We start from the raw sequence: 17,200 nt of genomic DNA, 5'->3' as shown, positions 1-17,200 counted from the left end.
AGAGGTCGGCGCTTGCAGGTGCAGCAGCGCCCTCACCGCACCGCGACGTTCCTCTACAAACGCCTCTTCTCTGCGACTGCTACATCTCGCTACATCTCTTACTCCTCGAATTTGGACATACTTCGGTGTAACATAACACAATGCAGCGGTCAAACAAGCCTTACAGCGTGAGTTGTCGCCGGCGGATGGCTGGTTATGTCGTGCTCAACACGCGTCTTTGTAGCGACCCGCTCCTCGTCCGCGTGGTACTGGCGGCGAATGGCTGCACGACATGGCTCCTGAAATCCGTCGCGCCGTGCCTCGCGCCGTCTCAAAAAGCGTCCACGAGGACGCGCCCTCTGGCGCCACCAAGCTCATGGTGTCAAATCTGCACTACGAGCTTACCACCAAAGACCTCGCAGTACGCCCATTTATCACTCAATTCTTCTGCATAGCCTGAGAAAATATCACCTTTCGTTCGTGCAGCAAATCTTTGGGCAAGCTGGCACACTCGTCCGAGAGCCACTAATCAGGGTACGAAACTCGCAATGCACCGCGTTCACCTGAGAGACACCGATCCCGACCTCCTTTCGCTTGCTCGCCTATAAAGTACGACCGAAGTGGCCGATCGTCCGGTGTCGCCGTCGTCACGTACGAGACATCTTCGGAGGCTGCATCAGCAAAGACGAGGTTTGACGGGAAACTCGCGAAGGGTATGACCTCCTATTCGTTGGCGCAGTCCTTGCGCCACCCTTTTGGCTGAGTAATTCTGACTTGGATGGATACAGGCCAGCCAATGTCGATCACGTTTTACCAGCCTGCCGCGACTCCTCCGCGAAACCCCAGGAGGGGCGGGGCACCGACTTCTCTCATGCAACGGATAGAGAAGGCGCCCCTGCTGGATCGTCTGAGTGGTGCACCGAAGTCGCAACCTGCGTATGTCTTTGTTCCCTGCACCCTCTTTGGCCATGTAGCTGATCTGTCTTCAGACGGAACGGCACCGGCCCCATCAGGAACAAAGCCCCTCGGCCGGCGCGCGTGCCCAAGAAACCCAAAACGCAAGGCGAACTCGACGCGGAGTTGGATGCATTCATGAACGCGGACATCCAGCCTGTCAAGTCGTCGGATGCGCCCGCTGCGGCGGCTGACGCTCAGAATGGAGACGTCGAGATGGCTTGAGTTCCTTAGGTGCTACGCTTCTTGGACACTGCTACTACGCTGCTCGTGCTTTAGCCCGCTACACACCCCTCTCTGTAACATCGTTGTAAATATGGTATCCGCCACTGCTTGGAATGCCCAGGCTCTATTCAGATTATGTCCCGCTTCTATCTGGGCCCGCTTTTCAATGGAACATTGACAGTATCACACACGAAGTTGTACATCGACCAATATGCGTTGTGTTCATTTCAGCAAGTATTCTGTGTAACTCGAGCACTGCAAGCGGAGCATATTGTAGGCATCGTCACTTCAACCACACAGCTCCCATCTCCCGTGTCCAATACACCACACCCTTCCTTCCGCTCTCGCCCACTCCAGCGCGTCCTTGACCGCCCACTCCCCCACACGCGCCCAGCGCGTGTCGCGATGCAGCCACGCTACAATCTCAGCAGGCGTCGGGCCAGGCGGAGGCGCAGGTGGCGCGAATGGCGCCGTAGGGTCGTCCGCCCGCGGCCGTCCACGGTGCTTCGACCTCGCCGCTGCCGCTGCGACGAACTCCGTGATGGCACGCTCGACGATGCCGCGAGCACCTCAGGCGTGAGCGAGATGTAGGCTTCTTCGCTGGGAGACGGGTCGCTCAGCTGGCCGGGGTCGTCGTCGTCCGGCGCGACGGAGCTGACGGCGATATTGCGGACATCGCAGACGCGGTGCTCGAGTTCGCTTTCCAGAGCGGCCCGAGAGCTGCGTCGCGCTCGTGTCCTCGCGCGGGAGCGGCCGGACGGGCCCGTCCCACAGCACGATGCTGCCCTCCTCGTACAGCTGCCGGATGGCGAACTGGAAGAGCCGCTTGATCTTCTTGGCCTTGGGCTCGGACGGCCGAGCAGGTCGTTTGCCTTTGGCCTGTGCAATTCCAGATCTGGCCTGCTCTCGCTCTTCTTTGGCGCGGCGTCGGCCTTCTTCGTCGACCACTCGCCGTGCCATGATCATGAGCTCGGAGACGCGCCGTAGGTGGGACAGGGTGAAACCGTGCAGCACATTCCCACTTAGGTCTTCCGGTTCTCGTGGAGCGGAATATGGGCGGGAGCTTTGCCCGCGCGAGGTGTGCGGTCCTGTTCCCGTTCCATCTCACTCAACCGTGCACGCAGTTGCGAGGGTCGAGGGGTACGCTCATCAACACTGCTTGCAGTCGCCGATGTTTCCTTGGTGTCGCGAGCGATGACCCTTGCGCATAGCTAGTCCGAGGGCACCAGTCGGCTGACTCCGCGAATGGGGCGTGGGTGACGCCGAGCGGGAACTGGCAGCCGAGTCCGAGTCAAGTACACTGGGTGGAGGCGCGTTATCCATATAGTGCTTGAGGTAGATGCGGAAGGTATTGGCAGTCAGTTCGCGCCTGTGCAGTCTCGTTGGATGCCGAAGACGAATTGGAGACTGAGGCGGGAAGTGATGAGCCATGCATAGACACAGTACCTTCAGAACGACATACCTGTCTGAGACTATGCCTCGAGCTCGACGACACGGGCGAGCCATCCGTCGACGCCAAGCCCGACGAAGAGGGTGTGTGGGGCTCGACGGCACCCGTGTCCATCCTTACAGACTTGCCCGGTGAGATGGATGTGTCCGTCGCCCTAGCTTTTCCCTTAGCCTTCTCCGGACTCTTTGGGATCCACGCAGGCTGGGCGCGTTTCTTGAGCGGAGGGACCACGAACGGACCGAGGTGTTCAGCAAAGTATCGCGTGCGATGGAGCTCGAGTACGGCGATCCAGTGGTTCGGTTCGTCATTTGGCGAGGAGCATGGCCCTGGAAGTGGGTATATGCGTTGGTTAAGAACATCGCTACCAAGTTCAACGAACTCACGGATCTCGTCGACAAGTACTTGCCGTCCTTTCGAAGTATGGACCACTCTGCCAGTGAGTCGCACAGGTGTGCCTATGTCGGCGACAGGTTTAGGTGGAGGTGGTAAGGAGGGCGGCTTCGAAGTTGATGGTCGAGATCCTTTCCGTGGCGACGTGTAGGCGGTACCCGAGTTCGATGGTTGTCGGGTACGCCCGGCCCTGGGATCGGAAGTACTTGTCTTGCGTGGGGACATCATTTGAGGCTGCATTTTATGGTTGCAGTCTATGACGGCCGATCCGTCGTCCACTATGTGAAAAGAAGTGAACAATTATTCAGCAGACGTATCTCAATAGTCGGACTGGGGGGCAGCAGTATCAGCCACAAACGCGCGTGTAGAACAACTTGCGTGCCGTACCAGCACAATTCATAACAGGCAATGTATGTTCCTTACTTAGCGCTGGATGGAGGCCTCGGAGGAGGCCATGGGCATCGTACACTTCAACATCGCATACTTCATCTCTTCGCCGTCCAAGCGCCTCCCTGCGCCCACGTTGCCGCCAGTAGAAGGCTTCACTTACAGGTATAGACTATCCGTTGCTCGAACGCTTGTATGCCAACCAACACTCCTAGCAGTTCCACTGTGCGGCATGGTATACGGCCGAGCCAGAAGTATTCCGCCTCTGCCGGAGAACACAGAAGACAGCTGTCAGCGTATTGCAGGCTTGGAAACATATCTTGAGAAACTCACCCTTCAGCCCGCTATCCTTCATATCCCACACATCCTGCACGAAGCACTGCGCCATGGCTTCCCTTGTTAGCGTCCACCGCCATATCTCAGCAGGCGATGGCGCCGCCGTGGCCGAGCCGCTTGCATCGTCTCTAGTGGGCGAACGCTGCACGGAAGCTGCATTTGACGAGCCTTCCGGGTTCCCGTCCAGTTTGCGTCGCTTGGTCTCTTTGGAAGGCGTTAGGAGTATCGAAGAGGTGCGGCCGAGTTTGCTTGGTTTGGCAGAGGTCAAAGAGACTGTTGCTGTCGAGGTCATCTCACCTCTGTTGCATGGAGGACAAATTGAAACTATTGAGACGAAAAGAGGCTCTCGACAAGGGCAATCGCGATGCTTCGACGCCCTCTGGGAGTTATTCACTACCCCGCGGCTCGAGTTGGCGGAGTGACGCTATGTGTTGTACGCGCCGCAATCAAAGGGTGGAATGCATATGAGCTGAACAATGCGTAGACAATTTGTCTGAAGGGCGCACAGCTTGAGGATGCTGGATAAGGACAAGTTCAAGCGCGACGCGATGGTGGCGTGCTCCACACGTGCGCGCGAAATACAATCAGGTGATTTGCGCGTCGCGTTCGTGCAAGGTCGAAATCAGTTCGAAAAAAGTAGTTGCTAAGTAACAAACAAGTTGTTCTCCGTTTCCTCCTCACATGTCATAAAAAGCTTACTGCTTTTGCCACGGACACGCAATGTACTTACGAGTGCATCGGTTTCTCGGCGGACGGTTACCAGGCGGAGGGCGGCAGTCATAGTTACAAGTTCATTCCGTGACGTCCAATCCGATATTTACAAAATCGTCACAAGCAGTGTCCGGGAACGTAGAGCCTAAGGAGAGATGGGATGGGAGAGAACACAGGCAGATTTACTTGACCGTATGAGTGGGCTTGTACCCATCCACGTAGTCAGAGTTCTAATGAAAGAACCGGTTTAGGTCCGTGCCTCGTTGAGCTTTCACCGCTACTAACCTTGGTGTACATAAATCCTTCCTGCCGCTTCGTCATCGCGGGCTGAGGGACACGCCTGGGATGATTGTCGTTGTCTGCGTGGCCCTTGCCCTGTTTGTGGTCGCGCACGTGAGCCATACATTGGTAGCAGCAGCGAGCACACGTACGTGAATGTAAGACAAAACAGAAGAAACAGCAGTTCTCCCGTGGATGTCCCTCCCCGGAAGGGGAAGGCTAGACTGTGCCTTCGGCTCAAAGGTGGGTGTGAAACGCGTGAGGCTTTCCTCCGGATGCTTCGGAAGCTGAAGTCCCGCCACGGCACCCTCCTGTTGCTGAGCGTGGCGCAATTGCCCTGGTAACAGTTAAGAAATACGTTGAAATGACATGGAACATGTACTCACAGGTCGGAATCTCCGTTAGGCTCTTAACCGTCGTGCAAGTGCGCTTGCCCTGGATGCTGAATTGGGCATAGTAGAAGCCGATGAGTCCGGCTGCGACAATGCCCATGCCGGCGGCCATCGTCTACGCACCCGGGATGCACGCTAATCAACAAGAAATGAAGGGTACATATGGGTCTAACACTCACCGACCAGCTGCCACCCTGCACGACGATAGGCTGAGGCACGGCACCAGTGATGCGGACAGGGAAGCTCTGAGGCCTCTTCGCGAAGCTACTTCCCCTCATGGGAGCAGAAGCGCCGCTGGCAGACATGATTGTATAGATTGAAAGTGTGAGTGAAGTTCGGATGTGTGCGAGGATGTGAGAGTACCAGACTAAGGACGGTGCGCGGCGGGCGGGCGGTTTATAGACCACATTCGAATCTTGCCCGCGGGTCAGCCCGTGGCTAACGTGGAGGCTCGATTCGCATCGCTAATGACGTGAACGGCTGCCGGTGACAATCCAAATGCGTTGACGGAAGAGGCGGAAACGAGGTTGTCAGCCCCAGTGGAGAATCCGCTGCCCGCCTCCTGTCTTGAAGTGTGTGGCGAGTCCGTCACTTCGTAGCTATATAGGCAATATCCGCCGGATACAGCTACTAGTGCGGAGTGCAAGTTGCTTTCCGCTAGGTTCATGACGTCGGTGGACGTGACGACTGCAGAGGAGAATGCCGTATGAGGGCTTTCCTATACGCTCGGCAACCGGTCCCGGTGGTCCGCTGTCAAGAGGCATCTGTTGTACGAACGGTATTATATAAGTAGGGTAGGGAACATATTGAAGCGATAATGAGATCTCATGGTCCTTATTGTCGGTAGTTCCAGCCTGTGATGCGACCGGAAACGACCCGTACGTCAGTTCAAATTGAGACGATAAAAAGAACTTACCTTGGGACTCTTCAACAACTGCCACGGTTGTCACGGTTGTGGCGAAGAGTGCAAATTTGAAGACAAATAGGCAGCCTGAAATGTTGGTTGGCGTCTCCTGCTGCCAATACTGGATCGAAGATCCGTTAGCCCCGCACCAGTACATGGCGGAACGGAACTCACCAAATCGCGCCCACACTGCCCTTCGACGACTCCGGATCAGAGCCGGGGGCGGTGACACACAGTCTCAACAACACAGCGGCGCACCGTAGACGTGGTCTGAATGTCTACATTCAATGAATGAGTAGAATGACTGATGCAGAACTCACCTACCACGGTAATTGCGGTCGCCGATCAACATGCAAGACGTCCCGCCCCGCTGCATCATCTTGCGCACGCATTTCTGGCGCTGTGGTTCAGCATCACACAGTGGCAGATCCAATCACAGAGGCGCTCTCACCGGAAAATAGACTTTGAATTGGAAAAGCCCTGGGCGGCGCTGTTGTGTGCGTCGTGCCACGAAGTCAACAATCGATGCTGTCTGATCTTCCGCCCACGACCCACGAGAGATGAGATCTTCAAGTAGAACTTCCACATCCATCAGCGGGGAGTCGGACGTGCCGGTGGTTTGTTTGTTTGTTGTTTATTCCATTTAATGTCACTGAGGGCGAAGCCTATGTAGACATTACATACACTACTCTCGTATGTCTCGTCTGGTCCGTGGTCGCTTAGCATCGCCGTGCCGGGTGGTCATGGCTGTTGAGCGTCCATCATCATGATGCTTTTGTCAAAAGCTGAGCGTCCTGGCGAGATGCCACTGCCTGCGTCTCTCCTCAACACGAGGTGACGCTGGTATCTTGCGCTGTAAAATCTGGAGTCAGGTTGGTAGAACTAGCGGAATCAGTGGCAATGAGGATGGTGTTATCCAAACCAAAAAGGTTTGGTACGGTGCAACCGATGGCCAAAGCACTTTGATGGGTTCTCCTACCGTAGGCATTCAAGTTGTTACTTTGGCAGCCGATTTCTCGGCGGACGATCATACGTGGCTTCTCCGCCAGACCAGAATATCCTCGAACCACCCTCTCACCTTGCCGGCGAATATGTCTCTGTCAGTCAGGCTCATCGTACCATAATCTCCCCAGGATTCTGGGAGGATCTATAGGACCCAAACCGGCTAGTCGTAACAGATACACCGGTACCTTACGCCTGAACCCTTCCGGCACATGTTCGGAAGTCAACAAACAAGAAACCACAGAGGGATCTAAAGCGCACCGACTCGGAGGCGTGACTTGCGCCGCAGCTGAAAGCGATCAAGGATCATCTGTGCCTTGACTCAACTTAATGAAGAAGACCAGGCCGAGCGCCATATATCCGATATGCACATACAGTAGCATGGTTTCAATACAGTTGTCTCGGCCTAACCCAGGATATCGATGGTCTGCCAGAACGCCGAGCCAGAGAGACTGCATCGGCAAATCTGGAGCGTGAGGCGTCATTTTCCGCGACGCATTACTATATAGTAAGCCAAGACCATCACAAGCGCGAATTCGATGAACGCGTCAAGACGCGCCTGCAGAAACTTCGGACGCTTGCACGCACTCAAGTAGGTGTGGTTGCGGTGCTCGGAGAAACATTCCTGGCGTCGGTCAAGGCCGGTGCAGAAACGTCACTCCCGCATCGACGTGATATTCTGAAAACAGTACCCGCGGCGGGTGCCTGCCGGAAGGTTTTGAAGAACCGGCGAGGGCGCACTTTTCCGGGACTCGTCAGACGACCCGGGTTTCCAACTCTAGGTGGATCGCATGCGTCGGGACAGAAATAATGCAATCGTTCTGTCGAGGGAGACGTCGTCAGACCCAAGTCTAACCAAGCATGCATGAACCGAATTCCACTTCCCTGCGTCTTCAATGTGGCTTGATTCTCACTCCACTGGCTGCCTGTGCCTCGGGTGCAGTATCGGCCTGCGCGGACGGTTCTTTCATAAGCATACCGTGGTCCTGGCCAGTGGATCCAACACTTAGCTGGAACATACGAGCCAGTGTACTCGTGTGTACCCGCGACGCAAACGTACCAGATTCAGCAAGACTCGGTCAGAGCTGAATATTGATTCGGAGTGGTCAAACGACAGGTTGTACTCCGGGTTGTGGCTGTCACGGCGAGCGCACAAAGCGAGAAGCTCCGAAGCTACGAACGACACTTCCTTCCCTATTTGGCAACCGTTGACATTGAAGGACGCCGCCCTGCTGACCTCGTGCTACGCCCCCGCCAAGTGTACTGCTCCTGTCGTCCACTCTTCGGCGGCCCGGCCGTATGGACCATTCGTCTGCAGGCTGTTCGCATCAACAACGGAATGCTGGTCGCAGTGTGACTGCGCGCATGAGCACGAGATCTCCCCTCGCACTGGCGGATGCCAGTGAGGCACCAGACGTTGTCAGGAGTCAAGCGGTACGTGTTCTATCCATACTGTGAGCTCTCGGGCCATGACGACAATAAAGCACGACCAGCGAGGACTGCGCCTGAATGTCTCCCATTGCTCTGGTAGCTCCGGTCGAACGGCCAGAGTGACCTGGCCGTGTGACGTGGCCAATTTTTGATGTGCTCCCGCCTTCCCGCCAAGCATGTGTGCATCTCGGATGGTTGCTAATTTGTTCACCAGGCTGACTGTCCTCCCCGACGGCTCTCATCGCGACCATACTGCTCCCAGTACGGTCCCGCAGCGCTGCCGCCGTGTTCGGTCGTTTCAGCTGATCCACATCCACCGGGCAAACAACCGTGCCTGGATCAGGGTCTCCCCAGATTTGTGGAGTTCAATCGGACTAGTTCCGGCGGGGAAATGTGGGGAAGGAACACGGGGAAACGCTGGAGAATTGCTTCGATTTGTGGCGTCACATGTTGTGTCCCATACGCCGCCCTTGCGTCGCCCGCCCTATATGCTGGCGCGTTGCACCCCTGGCCTTGATACGCGCTATAAAGACTTGTATCAACACCCGTGGGATGCTCGTCGTCCGGCTCTACCACGGTCGCAGCGCCCTCGTCTTCCTTGACTTCGCTCACACGTTTATTCCTGCAACGTCCTCACGATGGGTGTCGGTGCTGCGGTAGCTGAGGGCGGAAGAACTTCCAACTTCGCACACTTGTTGAACCCAAACCGGAAGTGGTACAACAACAGGCGGTACGTGATGCTTATCCCCCTGCCGCTATGAGTGTTTCTGACGCGCTCCTCGGCACAGGCTGATCACCCTCCATGCCTGGCTGGTTCTCCTGTAAGTGGACGGAGCTCCGTAGGACCGAGTGCAACACTGACACTGACATCCATAGGCTCATTACGTCGTCCGGAAATGGATTCGACGGCAGTTTGATGAACAGCTTCCAGTCTCTGGACCAGTGGAAGGATTATTTCAACAACCCGCAAGGCAGCAAGCTTGGTCTGCTCAACGCCATTCAGGTCAGCGCCGCCATTGCATGATCCCCTGGCTCAATTCGCTCATACATACTTCAGAACATCGGCGCGCTCGCGGCATATCCTTTTGCGCCCTACCTCTCCGATGGACTTGGGCGACGGCGCACCGTCTGGATTGGTTCTGCTATCATGTTATTGGGTGTCGCCCTGCAGACAGCCGCTCAGAATCTGGGCTTCTTTATTGGAGCTCGTTTCCTCATCGGTTTCGGTCTTACGTTTGCCAGTGAGTCTCAGACTGGGTCCCTATGAACAATCTGTACTTACCGACGTCCTAGCCAACTCCGCACCCATGTTGGTCACGGAGCTCTCGTATCCGCAATATCGGCCGCAGCTTACCTCCCTGTACAACTCACTGTGGTACTCCGGTAACATCGTCGCTTCCTGGACAACCTTCGGCACGGAATATATCGGCAGCACCTGGTCATGGCGTCTCCCGTCTATGATGCAGGGTGTCCCCGCGTTGTTCCAGTTCTTCCTCATCCTTCTCGCGCCTGAGAGCCCGCGTTGGCTGATCTCCAAGGGCCGTGATGCGGAGGGGCTGCGCACTCTTGCGTACTACCACGCGGATGGCGACGAGAACGATGCCTTGGTGCAGTACGAGTACGACGAGATCAAGACCTCCCTGGAGCTCGAGCGCACGAGTGAGTTCATTATCCCTCTCCGCCGGAGGCGCACTCGATTTGAACGATTCCATGGTAGCTTCTGTTGGCTGGAAGTCGCTCGTGGCGACCTCTGGCAACAGGCGACGTATGCTCATCATCGTCGCCATCGCCTGGTTCTCGCAATGGTCTGGCAACGGTTTAGTCTCTTACTACCTCACCAAGGTCATGAACTCCATCGGTATCACCAACACGACCATCCAGTTGCTTATCACAGGGTACGTGACTTGTTTGAGCGAATAGGCCTGGTGCGGAGTCTGACGTGCGGTCTGCGACGTAGTATCCTCGCCATCTGGAACTTGGTCTGGGCCGTCTTCGCGTCGTTCATGGTCGAGCGCGTCGGTCGCCGGAGATTATTCCTGACGTCTGCTGTGGGCATGCTCCTCTTCTTCATGCTCCAGACCGTCTGCACTGCCCGCTACCTCATCGCTGGTAACGCTGCAGCCGCGCACGCCGTCATCGCATTCATCTTCCTCTTCTACGGGTTCTACGAGTGAGTGATCAGACCTGTACACAGTCCACATACGCGATATTGATCGACTGCTCAGCCTCGCGTTCACTCCCCTCATCGTGTCGTACACCGTGGAGATCTTGCCGTTCTCCGTCCGTGCGAAGGGCTTCAACATCTTCAACTTCACCATCTCCGTTGCGCTTATCTTCAATCAGTATGTCAACCCGATCGCCCTCGACGCCATCAGCTGGAAGTACTACGTACGTTCTCCACTTGATGCATCTCCCATCAGAAACGCTGACATAGAGATCACTGAACACAGATCGTGTACATTTGTTGGCTGGCATTCGAGCTCGTGTTCCTGTGGTTCTTCATCGTCGAGACGAAGGGCCTGTCTCTCGAGGAGACCGCCGCGCTCTTCGACGGCAAGGAGGCCACGGAGCAGATCCACGCCGCGGGTGTGGCGGAGGTGCACACGGACGACGTGCTCGACGAGAAGATGGGCGCATGATTGAGCGGCCCGTAGCTTTCTCGTTTCATTTTCAACTGGGATTGTGTAGGTTTGCAGCTACCGCGCGTACTCTGGATGGGTTTCGGAGGCAGTTTCCGACGCCTTTGCTGGGATTGTACGAACATCACGATCATAACATACTTCACGATTTACTGTATACTTACGGGAACATTATACATACGACTCACATGCTTTTCGCTGGGCTGGTTCGCATGCGAGTTCGATCGCATTCAAATGGTTCTCTCGGCTGCACGTCGGTGACCTCTCATCGATGAATAGAGTGAAGGGGACCGAGCAATACACTTTTTCGAGCCTTCGACTTAGTTGAGCAATAACGCACACGTGATCGCGTTCGGCGGGCGCTTCAAGTTCTAACCCTGCTGCAGCTGTCCCTTGACAACTGCGTCGATGACGACTCGTGAAACTACTGCTTTCACCTAGCTCGACTTCCCTTATAGTCCCAAGAGAACAAGTAACGTCGCATGAACTCTTGAGCGCCCTCCTAGAACTCGGATTGTCGGCTGTGACACCGCAACAGCCGTTCGACGACTCGGGTGACGTGTATGCCAGAGCATGACCGCAGCACCACTGGTTTCGATTACGGACCCGCGTCGATGGTTCGCTTGCCTCGAAGTATATTTGCAACTGAGGTACGCCTTAAAGTGTCTATCGATACTCTGGTCAGGCACTATCGCATGTTCATGATACTATGCAGGGCTACGACCGGTTCCTATAATGCGGCCTTATCGCTCTGCCGCTAAGGTCGTCTCAAGATTGGAATTGGCTCGCTGAATATAGGGAATCAGGCGTGTCGCACGAGGGCTCTGACCTGTCATCTGTCACGGTAAGATAACCTTTCACGGCGACTCCGACAAGGTAGCAATATCGAGAAGCTGCCCACTACTTCAGCACACACAGACGGTCCCTGCACCCCGAATCATGTCTGCGTGCTCATTGCTCAGCACCCAGTACGCCTGAGTACGCCGGTACCACTGTTGTTGTGCGGATGGTACATAGCATCTGTTTCTCAGCCAGCGTTAGTCGTTGGCTGGCTTCGATCTACCGGATGCGGTCACTGTGTTCCCTACCAGAGGTCTGCATGACCCTGTACGTGTACCCATTGTCTCCGTATCAACTCACCGTATAATGCTAGGTCCCTGAGGGATAGATCGTACGTGCAAGCCAACGACGCATTTGCTCTCAGTGACACTTGTCGGATCAATCGAACGTTTGGCATCTCAGACACCGGAGGCATGACACGGTGAGTCCTCACCCAAGACTCACCAGAAGCGTATTCTGACTGAGGTCGCACTCTACAATGCATCCACGCCTTCAGGGACATTTCCAATAATGGGAGAAACAGTCCAATGTGCACTCAACATTACGACCAGACAACCCAAAGAGGTGAAACCTCTTTTGTCTTCGTCTTGTGTTCAACCGCTCATCACTCCATGCTTTCGGTGACATGTGGTCATTGTGAAGATGTTCGTCAGAAGGTCGCATGTCTGGGTATGTCGCTACTTGGGAATGTCAGACTGAAGGACAGCCACCCCCCCTGTGCGCGCGTGGATGAACAAATGCTATCATGTATCTTCCACTTGAGGATGATTGGATATTTACAGTCTAGATTCTTCGTATCGTCAACTTGCTATCAACTCCATAGCACATGCTAGGGGGATGCAAGGCCCGAGGCCGGATGCAGATGTTACACTCTGCGTCGTCATGATGAAGAGGTACAGTACAGTAGGTGGCGATCTAACAACAAATAGTGATTTCAAGTTACTTAGATCATACCGGACGTTTGTCATGTGGATAAGCTCGTAGCGCTGATTCGATGCACGTAACCCACCAGTGTGACCTGTTGGAGAGATAGCATGGCCATCATAATGGGGACAGATGTACAGAAGGTAATAGCATTACTATTCGGGATAGTAGATCCCGTGCGATTGTGAGTGCCAAGTCTACTCTACCGATGAGCCCGAGCTGACATGTTCCACAGTTCGTACTTTCGCCATTCGTGTTTCGGGCCGGAAACTGAGTACTAGTAAGTTATCAGAGGTGCACAGCGTGGCAGTCTCCCGCATTTCTCAGGCCATCGCTTCCACCGTATCAATGCCGGTTGCTCTGTTGAGCCGAATGAGACCGCCCAAAGACCGCCCGTCCCAGGTCTGTTCCCAAATTTGCTATCGTTGACTTACGACGTCGACAGCACAAGGAATGCGTACTACTGGAAACTAGCCATTGAACCCCTGAGATATCGGCGGAAATGACTTATTTACGTTGCGACGCGCCACGCAATAGGCTCGTTGCGAGTCGCGACGAACGGGTCATGATAGTCCGCGGTCGCAAGAAGTACTGGGTATGGTTCCAGAGATAAGTGCGCCCTTCGAAGGGTTTAAGACCCCAGGACCCCGTGTGCAGTTTCTCCCCGTCCTCGCCATCATGTCCGCAGCTATCTGCCGGACCACAACAGCGAGAAGCTTGGATCCACAGATTCTGTAGAGAAGGATGAGAAGGACGTAGCTGCGGTAATTCTGGGACCCTGACGCTCAGAAACTGGCCGAGGTCGAAGATCTACAGGAAAAGCTCGCGAACGACGAGGTAGATGATGATGCGTATCGGGTGGAAGAGGCCTGGCAAGTCGCTACGAAGGTGAGCTCACGATGGCACGCATGACGCCTGTGATGTCGGTGTCGACGTGCGAATCGTTCTATCACAGGTACTCTCGACGAAAGACTATCCAGAATTGCAGGCTGTTACGTTTCGTACCATCTTCCTCGGCCTCGGGTTCTCAGCCTTTGGAGCGTAAGCACCTGTATTTTGCGTTATACATATCGCTTGACACAGTTCTGTTCCAGTGTACTCGCACAGATTACTACTTCAAGCCGCAGACTCTATCGGTCTCCATACTGCTTCTTCTGGTCCTATCGTACTGGTTTGGTAACGCGATGCACATAGCGCTGCCTTCTAAAGGCATATTCAAGTTTCTCAACCCAGGCCCCTTCAACAGTAAGTCGCGTACTCGAGACATGTTGTACACTACTCAATACTTTTCAGTCAAGGAGCATGTCGCTATAGTCATCATGACCTCCACCGCATCCACTTCCGCCACTGCGATTCAGGTTATCTCCGTCCAAGCGTGTACGTCGCACGCTCATTGATCGTTTCGTATGATGTCCCTCATCCAACTGCGGTATTGGCAGTGTTCTACGATAACAACATGGTAAGCCTTCGTGCTGTCGTAATTGCCAACCTCTTACTGAACATCAGCCTAGAACGCAGGCATCGCCATCTTCACGCTCATCTCATCACAGTTGATAGGCTACGGCTATGCCGGTTTACTATCCGACATTTTGGTCAAGCCAACGAAATGCTTCTGGCCTGCGGATAGTATGTCTCTCGACGTCTGACAAATCTCCACTACTGACTGACTGTGTGATACACAACAGTCTACACCGCAAACCTCTTCCAAGCTCTGCACTACGACAGGCAGATGACCTCCAAGCGCGTCCGACTATTCTGGAGTACATTCGCAATTGTCTTCTGTTGGGAGATCATCCCCGAGTGTGAGCCACTGTTCATCATTGAGTTGCTGTCGAAGCGTGACACTGAGTCTATTGTCAGGGCTCTTTCCCGTTCTGACAGGCGTCTCCGTCTTTTGCCTTGCGGACAATCACAGCGCGACGATTCGCAACATCTTCGGAGGAGCTAGCAATAATGAAGGCATGGGCCTTTAGCGGTATGCTTTGACTGGAACTACATCGGGAGCAACTGCATGTGGCAGCCGCTCTGGTTTCAGCTCAACTCGTACATCGGGATATGCTTCACGTACATCCTGATGAGTGCCGTGTACTACGGGGACATCTGGAAGGCCAAGAACTTCCCGTTCATGAGCCAGGCGATCTTCGCAGAAGATGGAAGCGAGTACAACCAGACTGCCCTACTCACCAATGGCAGGTTTGATCCCGAGAAGTTCGAAAAGCTCGGTGTACGTGTACATACTGATGAGATCGTTTGCCCAAATGCTGAATCTAACTCTACAGCCAGCGTACTTCTCTGCGACTAATGCACTTGGACTGGTCACGGCGAACCTCTCCTTAGGCGCACTTGTGACACAGTCGCAATATGGCACTGGCAGGACTTGAAACCCTTCTTCCAGTCAATGAACCCATGGAATAAGAGCGTTTTCCTGGTCTATGACGTCGTAGGCATTCTGATTCGCGATGAACGAGTGACGCTCTGATAGCTATGCATGCGTAGCATTATGAGAAGATGAAGGTATACAAGCAAATTCCCCGGTGGTGGTACGTTATCGTGCTTATTGGGGCATACGGCTGTGCCCAAGCGAGTGAGTCACAATTTCAGTCTATGCAATATCGCCGTGTCACTTAATCATATTAAGCGAATTATACCGGCGAGTCTGGCTTGCCATGGTGGGCATTGACGGTCTTGCTCGTCGTCGGTTTCTGTCTCTGCCTGCTGTACGACCCTTGCGGCAACGATCGGTTTTTCGAGCAACGCAGCCGGGTTTTTCGAAATGATCACAGGTCAGCCGTCCGCCAACGTATCAATGGAACTACGCGTCTGATATGTACATGATCGGTCTGTAGCTTACATGGTCCCGGGTAATCCTGTCGCGAACATGTATGGCGCGCTGTACGGTGGACAGCCAATATCCCAGGGCATCGGCTTCCTGCAGGATCTGAAGCTAGGACAGTACGTTAAACTTGCACCTAGGGTAACATTCTGCATGCAAATAACCGGTTGGTGGATGGCGATGTCCTGCGTGCATCTCGTCACTGATGTCTGAGAATAGGAACTGTCGTCGGCGCTTTATTGAACTGTGAGTATTTAGTACACCCGTTCGTGCGATAGAAAGCTTTGCTGAACGTCGAACAGACGTCATGATGCTATCTATTATCGAGAACCAGAGGCCTGGTGAGTGCGACCATATGTCATTCGGGTAATCGCTTACATCTAGAATAGCCTTACTCTCTATCTCGGGCACCAGGTTATGGTCTGGACAGAACGCGCAATCCTATAACTGTAAGTATGTCGCATCGCGCGTGATGATTCGGTGGCTTTACTTGCTGCACAACGACGGTCGCTGACGAACACTCAGCCAATGCGATTGCTTGGGGCGCCCTCGCTCCGCACATGTTCAGTCCTGGCTCGACATACCATATCGTTCCATTGTCACTGGTTATCGGGCTCTTCTTGCCGTTGCCGTTCTTTGTTGCGGTAAGTGATGGGTCTCTAGTACACGAGGACAGAACTCTGTTCTGATAACTATTCCGTCTGTAGCACCGCATGTGGCCGAAGGTTGGTTTCAACAACTTTAGCACACCGATTATCATGCTGGTACGTTATGAAACTTGCCGAAATGTACGCTTGGTTCGTTGAAAATTCGGCGCCTGCAGTACTCTTGCTGGCTTGCGGTCGGCATCAATACCCAAGTCAAGTGAGTGGCGCATTGCTATGCTCATCCGGATAACTGAGTGTCGAGCGGTCCAGCACGACCATGGCCATAGGTGTCTTCATCCAATGGTGGGTACGCACGAGGTATCCGCGCTGGTTCACGAAATACAAGTATGTCTATGATGTCAATTTTGACGCCCTGCACTGATAGTCATACCTTGTCGTAGCTACATTGTCGCCGCGGGATTGGATGGAGGAACACAAGTCATCATGTTTATTCTCAATTTGTGCGTTCACTTCTGTAGCTCGCCTGTTGTCGGATGATGCTCACCTGTTTCGCGGTCAAGGCTCTCTTCGGCGCGTCGGGACATCGCATCCATTCCCCCAATGGTGGGGCAACGGTACGTGTCGCATGCTTGTTTGGCAACTCATTTCTAACGCATGCACTTAGACTACAGCTTGTCCACAGATCGCTGTGTGCTTCCTCCCAGTGACGCGTTGCCAACACGCGTAATGAATTCACGGTGTAAGATATGAGTGTACCATACATGGTGGTTTGAATTGAAGTACCAATCGACACATTCTGCCCCGGGAGTGTCCCTATCAGAAATGCCCTGACGTTAGGGAGTGCCACTGCGGTGGTGGGTGCACATCCTCCCATCAACAATCTCGAGGTTGACCTAAGACTTAAGTTCGCAGCCTT

The 17,200-nt window shown here is 54.3% G+C and overlaps 5 protein-coding genes across 5 annotated transcripts; 4 read left to right on the top strand and 1 right to left on the bottom strand.

Moving 5' to 3' along the window:
• Positions 1 to 223: 223 nt before the first annotated feature.
• On the top strand, positions 224 to 1,158 carry B0H18DRAFT_881551 (uncharacterized protein; the record flags this gene model as incomplete). Its single annotated transcript, XM_048040851.1, has 5 exons — positions 224 to 400; positions 466 to 513; positions 590 to 692; positions 768 to 915; positions 969 to 1,158. Coding segments are annotated over 5 exons (666 nt in total), but the record flags the coding sequence as incomplete, so codon positions are not given.
• Positions 1,159 to 1,446: 288 nt separating this feature from the next.
• On the bottom strand, positions 1,447 to 5,408 carry B0H18DRAFT_957326 (uncharacterized protein; the record flags this gene model as incomplete). The annotated part of the gene is made up of 13 exons (XM_048042570.1): positions 1,447 to 1,727; positions 1,833 to 2,246; positions 2,358 to 2,565; positions 2,621 to 2,934; positions 2,992 to 3,276; positions 3,549 to 3,650; positions 3,719 to 4,020; positions 4,619 to 4,662; positions 4,718 to 4,807; positions 4,864 to 5,048; positions 5,098 to 5,146; positions 5,227 to 5,238; positions 5,283 to 5,408. The coding sequence occupies 13 exons, from the start codon at positions 5,406 to 5,408 to the stop codon at positions 1,447 to 1,449; spliced, it is 2,412 nt and encodes an 803-aa protein (XP_047889790.1).
• A 3,449-nt stretch (positions 5,409 to 8,857) lies between these two features.
• B0H18DRAFT_1026334 (hexose transporter) lies at positions 8,858 to 11,341 on the top strand. The gene is made up of 9 exons (XM_048029803.1): positions 8,858 to 9,170; positions 9,229 to 9,261; positions 9,317 to 9,443; positions 9,498 to 9,681; positions 9,734 to 10,099; positions 10,158 to 10,335; positions 10,398 to 10,610; positions 10,666 to 10,828; positions 10,891 to 11,341. The coding sequence occupies exons 1-9, from the start codon at positions 9,079 to 9,081 to the stop codon at positions 11,077 to 11,079; spliced, it is 1,545 nt and encodes a 514-aa protein (XP_047889789.1). The 5' UTR covers positions 8,858 to 9,078; the 3' UTR covers positions 11,080 to 11,341.
• A 2,401-nt stretch (positions 11,342 to 13,742) lies between these two features.
• Positions 13,743 to 14,816, top strand: B0H18DRAFT_1122252 (OPT oligopeptide transporter protein-domain-containing protein; the record flags this gene model as incomplete). Its single annotated transcript, XM_048034483.1, has 7 exons — positions 13,743 to 13,884; positions 13,951 to 14,088; positions 14,137 to 14,220; positions 14,283 to 14,302; positions 14,355 to 14,469; positions 14,529 to 14,645; positions 14,704 to 14,816. 7 exons carry the CDS (start codon positions 13,743 to 13,745, stop codon positions 14,814 to 14,816), a joined length of 729 nt encoding a protein of 242 aa, XP_047889788.1.
• Positions 14,817 to 14,854: 38 nt separating this feature from the next.
• B0H18DRAFT_1122251 (OPT oligopeptide transporter protein-domain-containing protein) lies at positions 14,855 to 16,991 on the top strand (the record flags this gene model as incomplete). Its single annotated transcript, XM_048034482.1, has 15 exons — positions 14,855 to 15,067; positions 15,123 to 15,188; positions 15,239 to 15,283; positions 15,340 to 15,427; positions 15,690 to 15,842; positions 15,896 to 15,922; positions 15,979 to 16,017; positions 16,066 to 16,125; positions 16,202 to 16,320; positions 16,384 to 16,440; positions 16,500 to 16,540; positions 16,594 to 16,668; positions 16,725 to 16,784; positions 16,845 to 16,898; positions 16,949 to 16,991. 15 exons carry the CDS (start codon positions 14,855 to 14,857, stop codon positions 16,989 to 16,991), a joined length of 1,140 nt encoding a protein of 379 aa, XP_047889787.1.
• Between the last annotated feature and the right edge of the window lie 209 nt (positions 16,992 to 17,200).

Source organism: Fomitopsis serialis (genome assembly GCF_022376445.1).
Source record: "Fomitopsis serialis strain Sig1Antser10 chromosome Unknown B0H18scaffold_74, whole genome shotgun sequence".
Lineage (NCBI taxonomy): Eukaryota > Fungi > Basidiomycota > Agaricomycetes > Polyporales > Fomitopsidaceae > Fomitopsis > Fomitopsis serialis.
The sequence above is the reverse complement of the archived record's forward strand: the minus strand, read 5'-3'. Positions and strand labels throughout refer to the sequence as shown.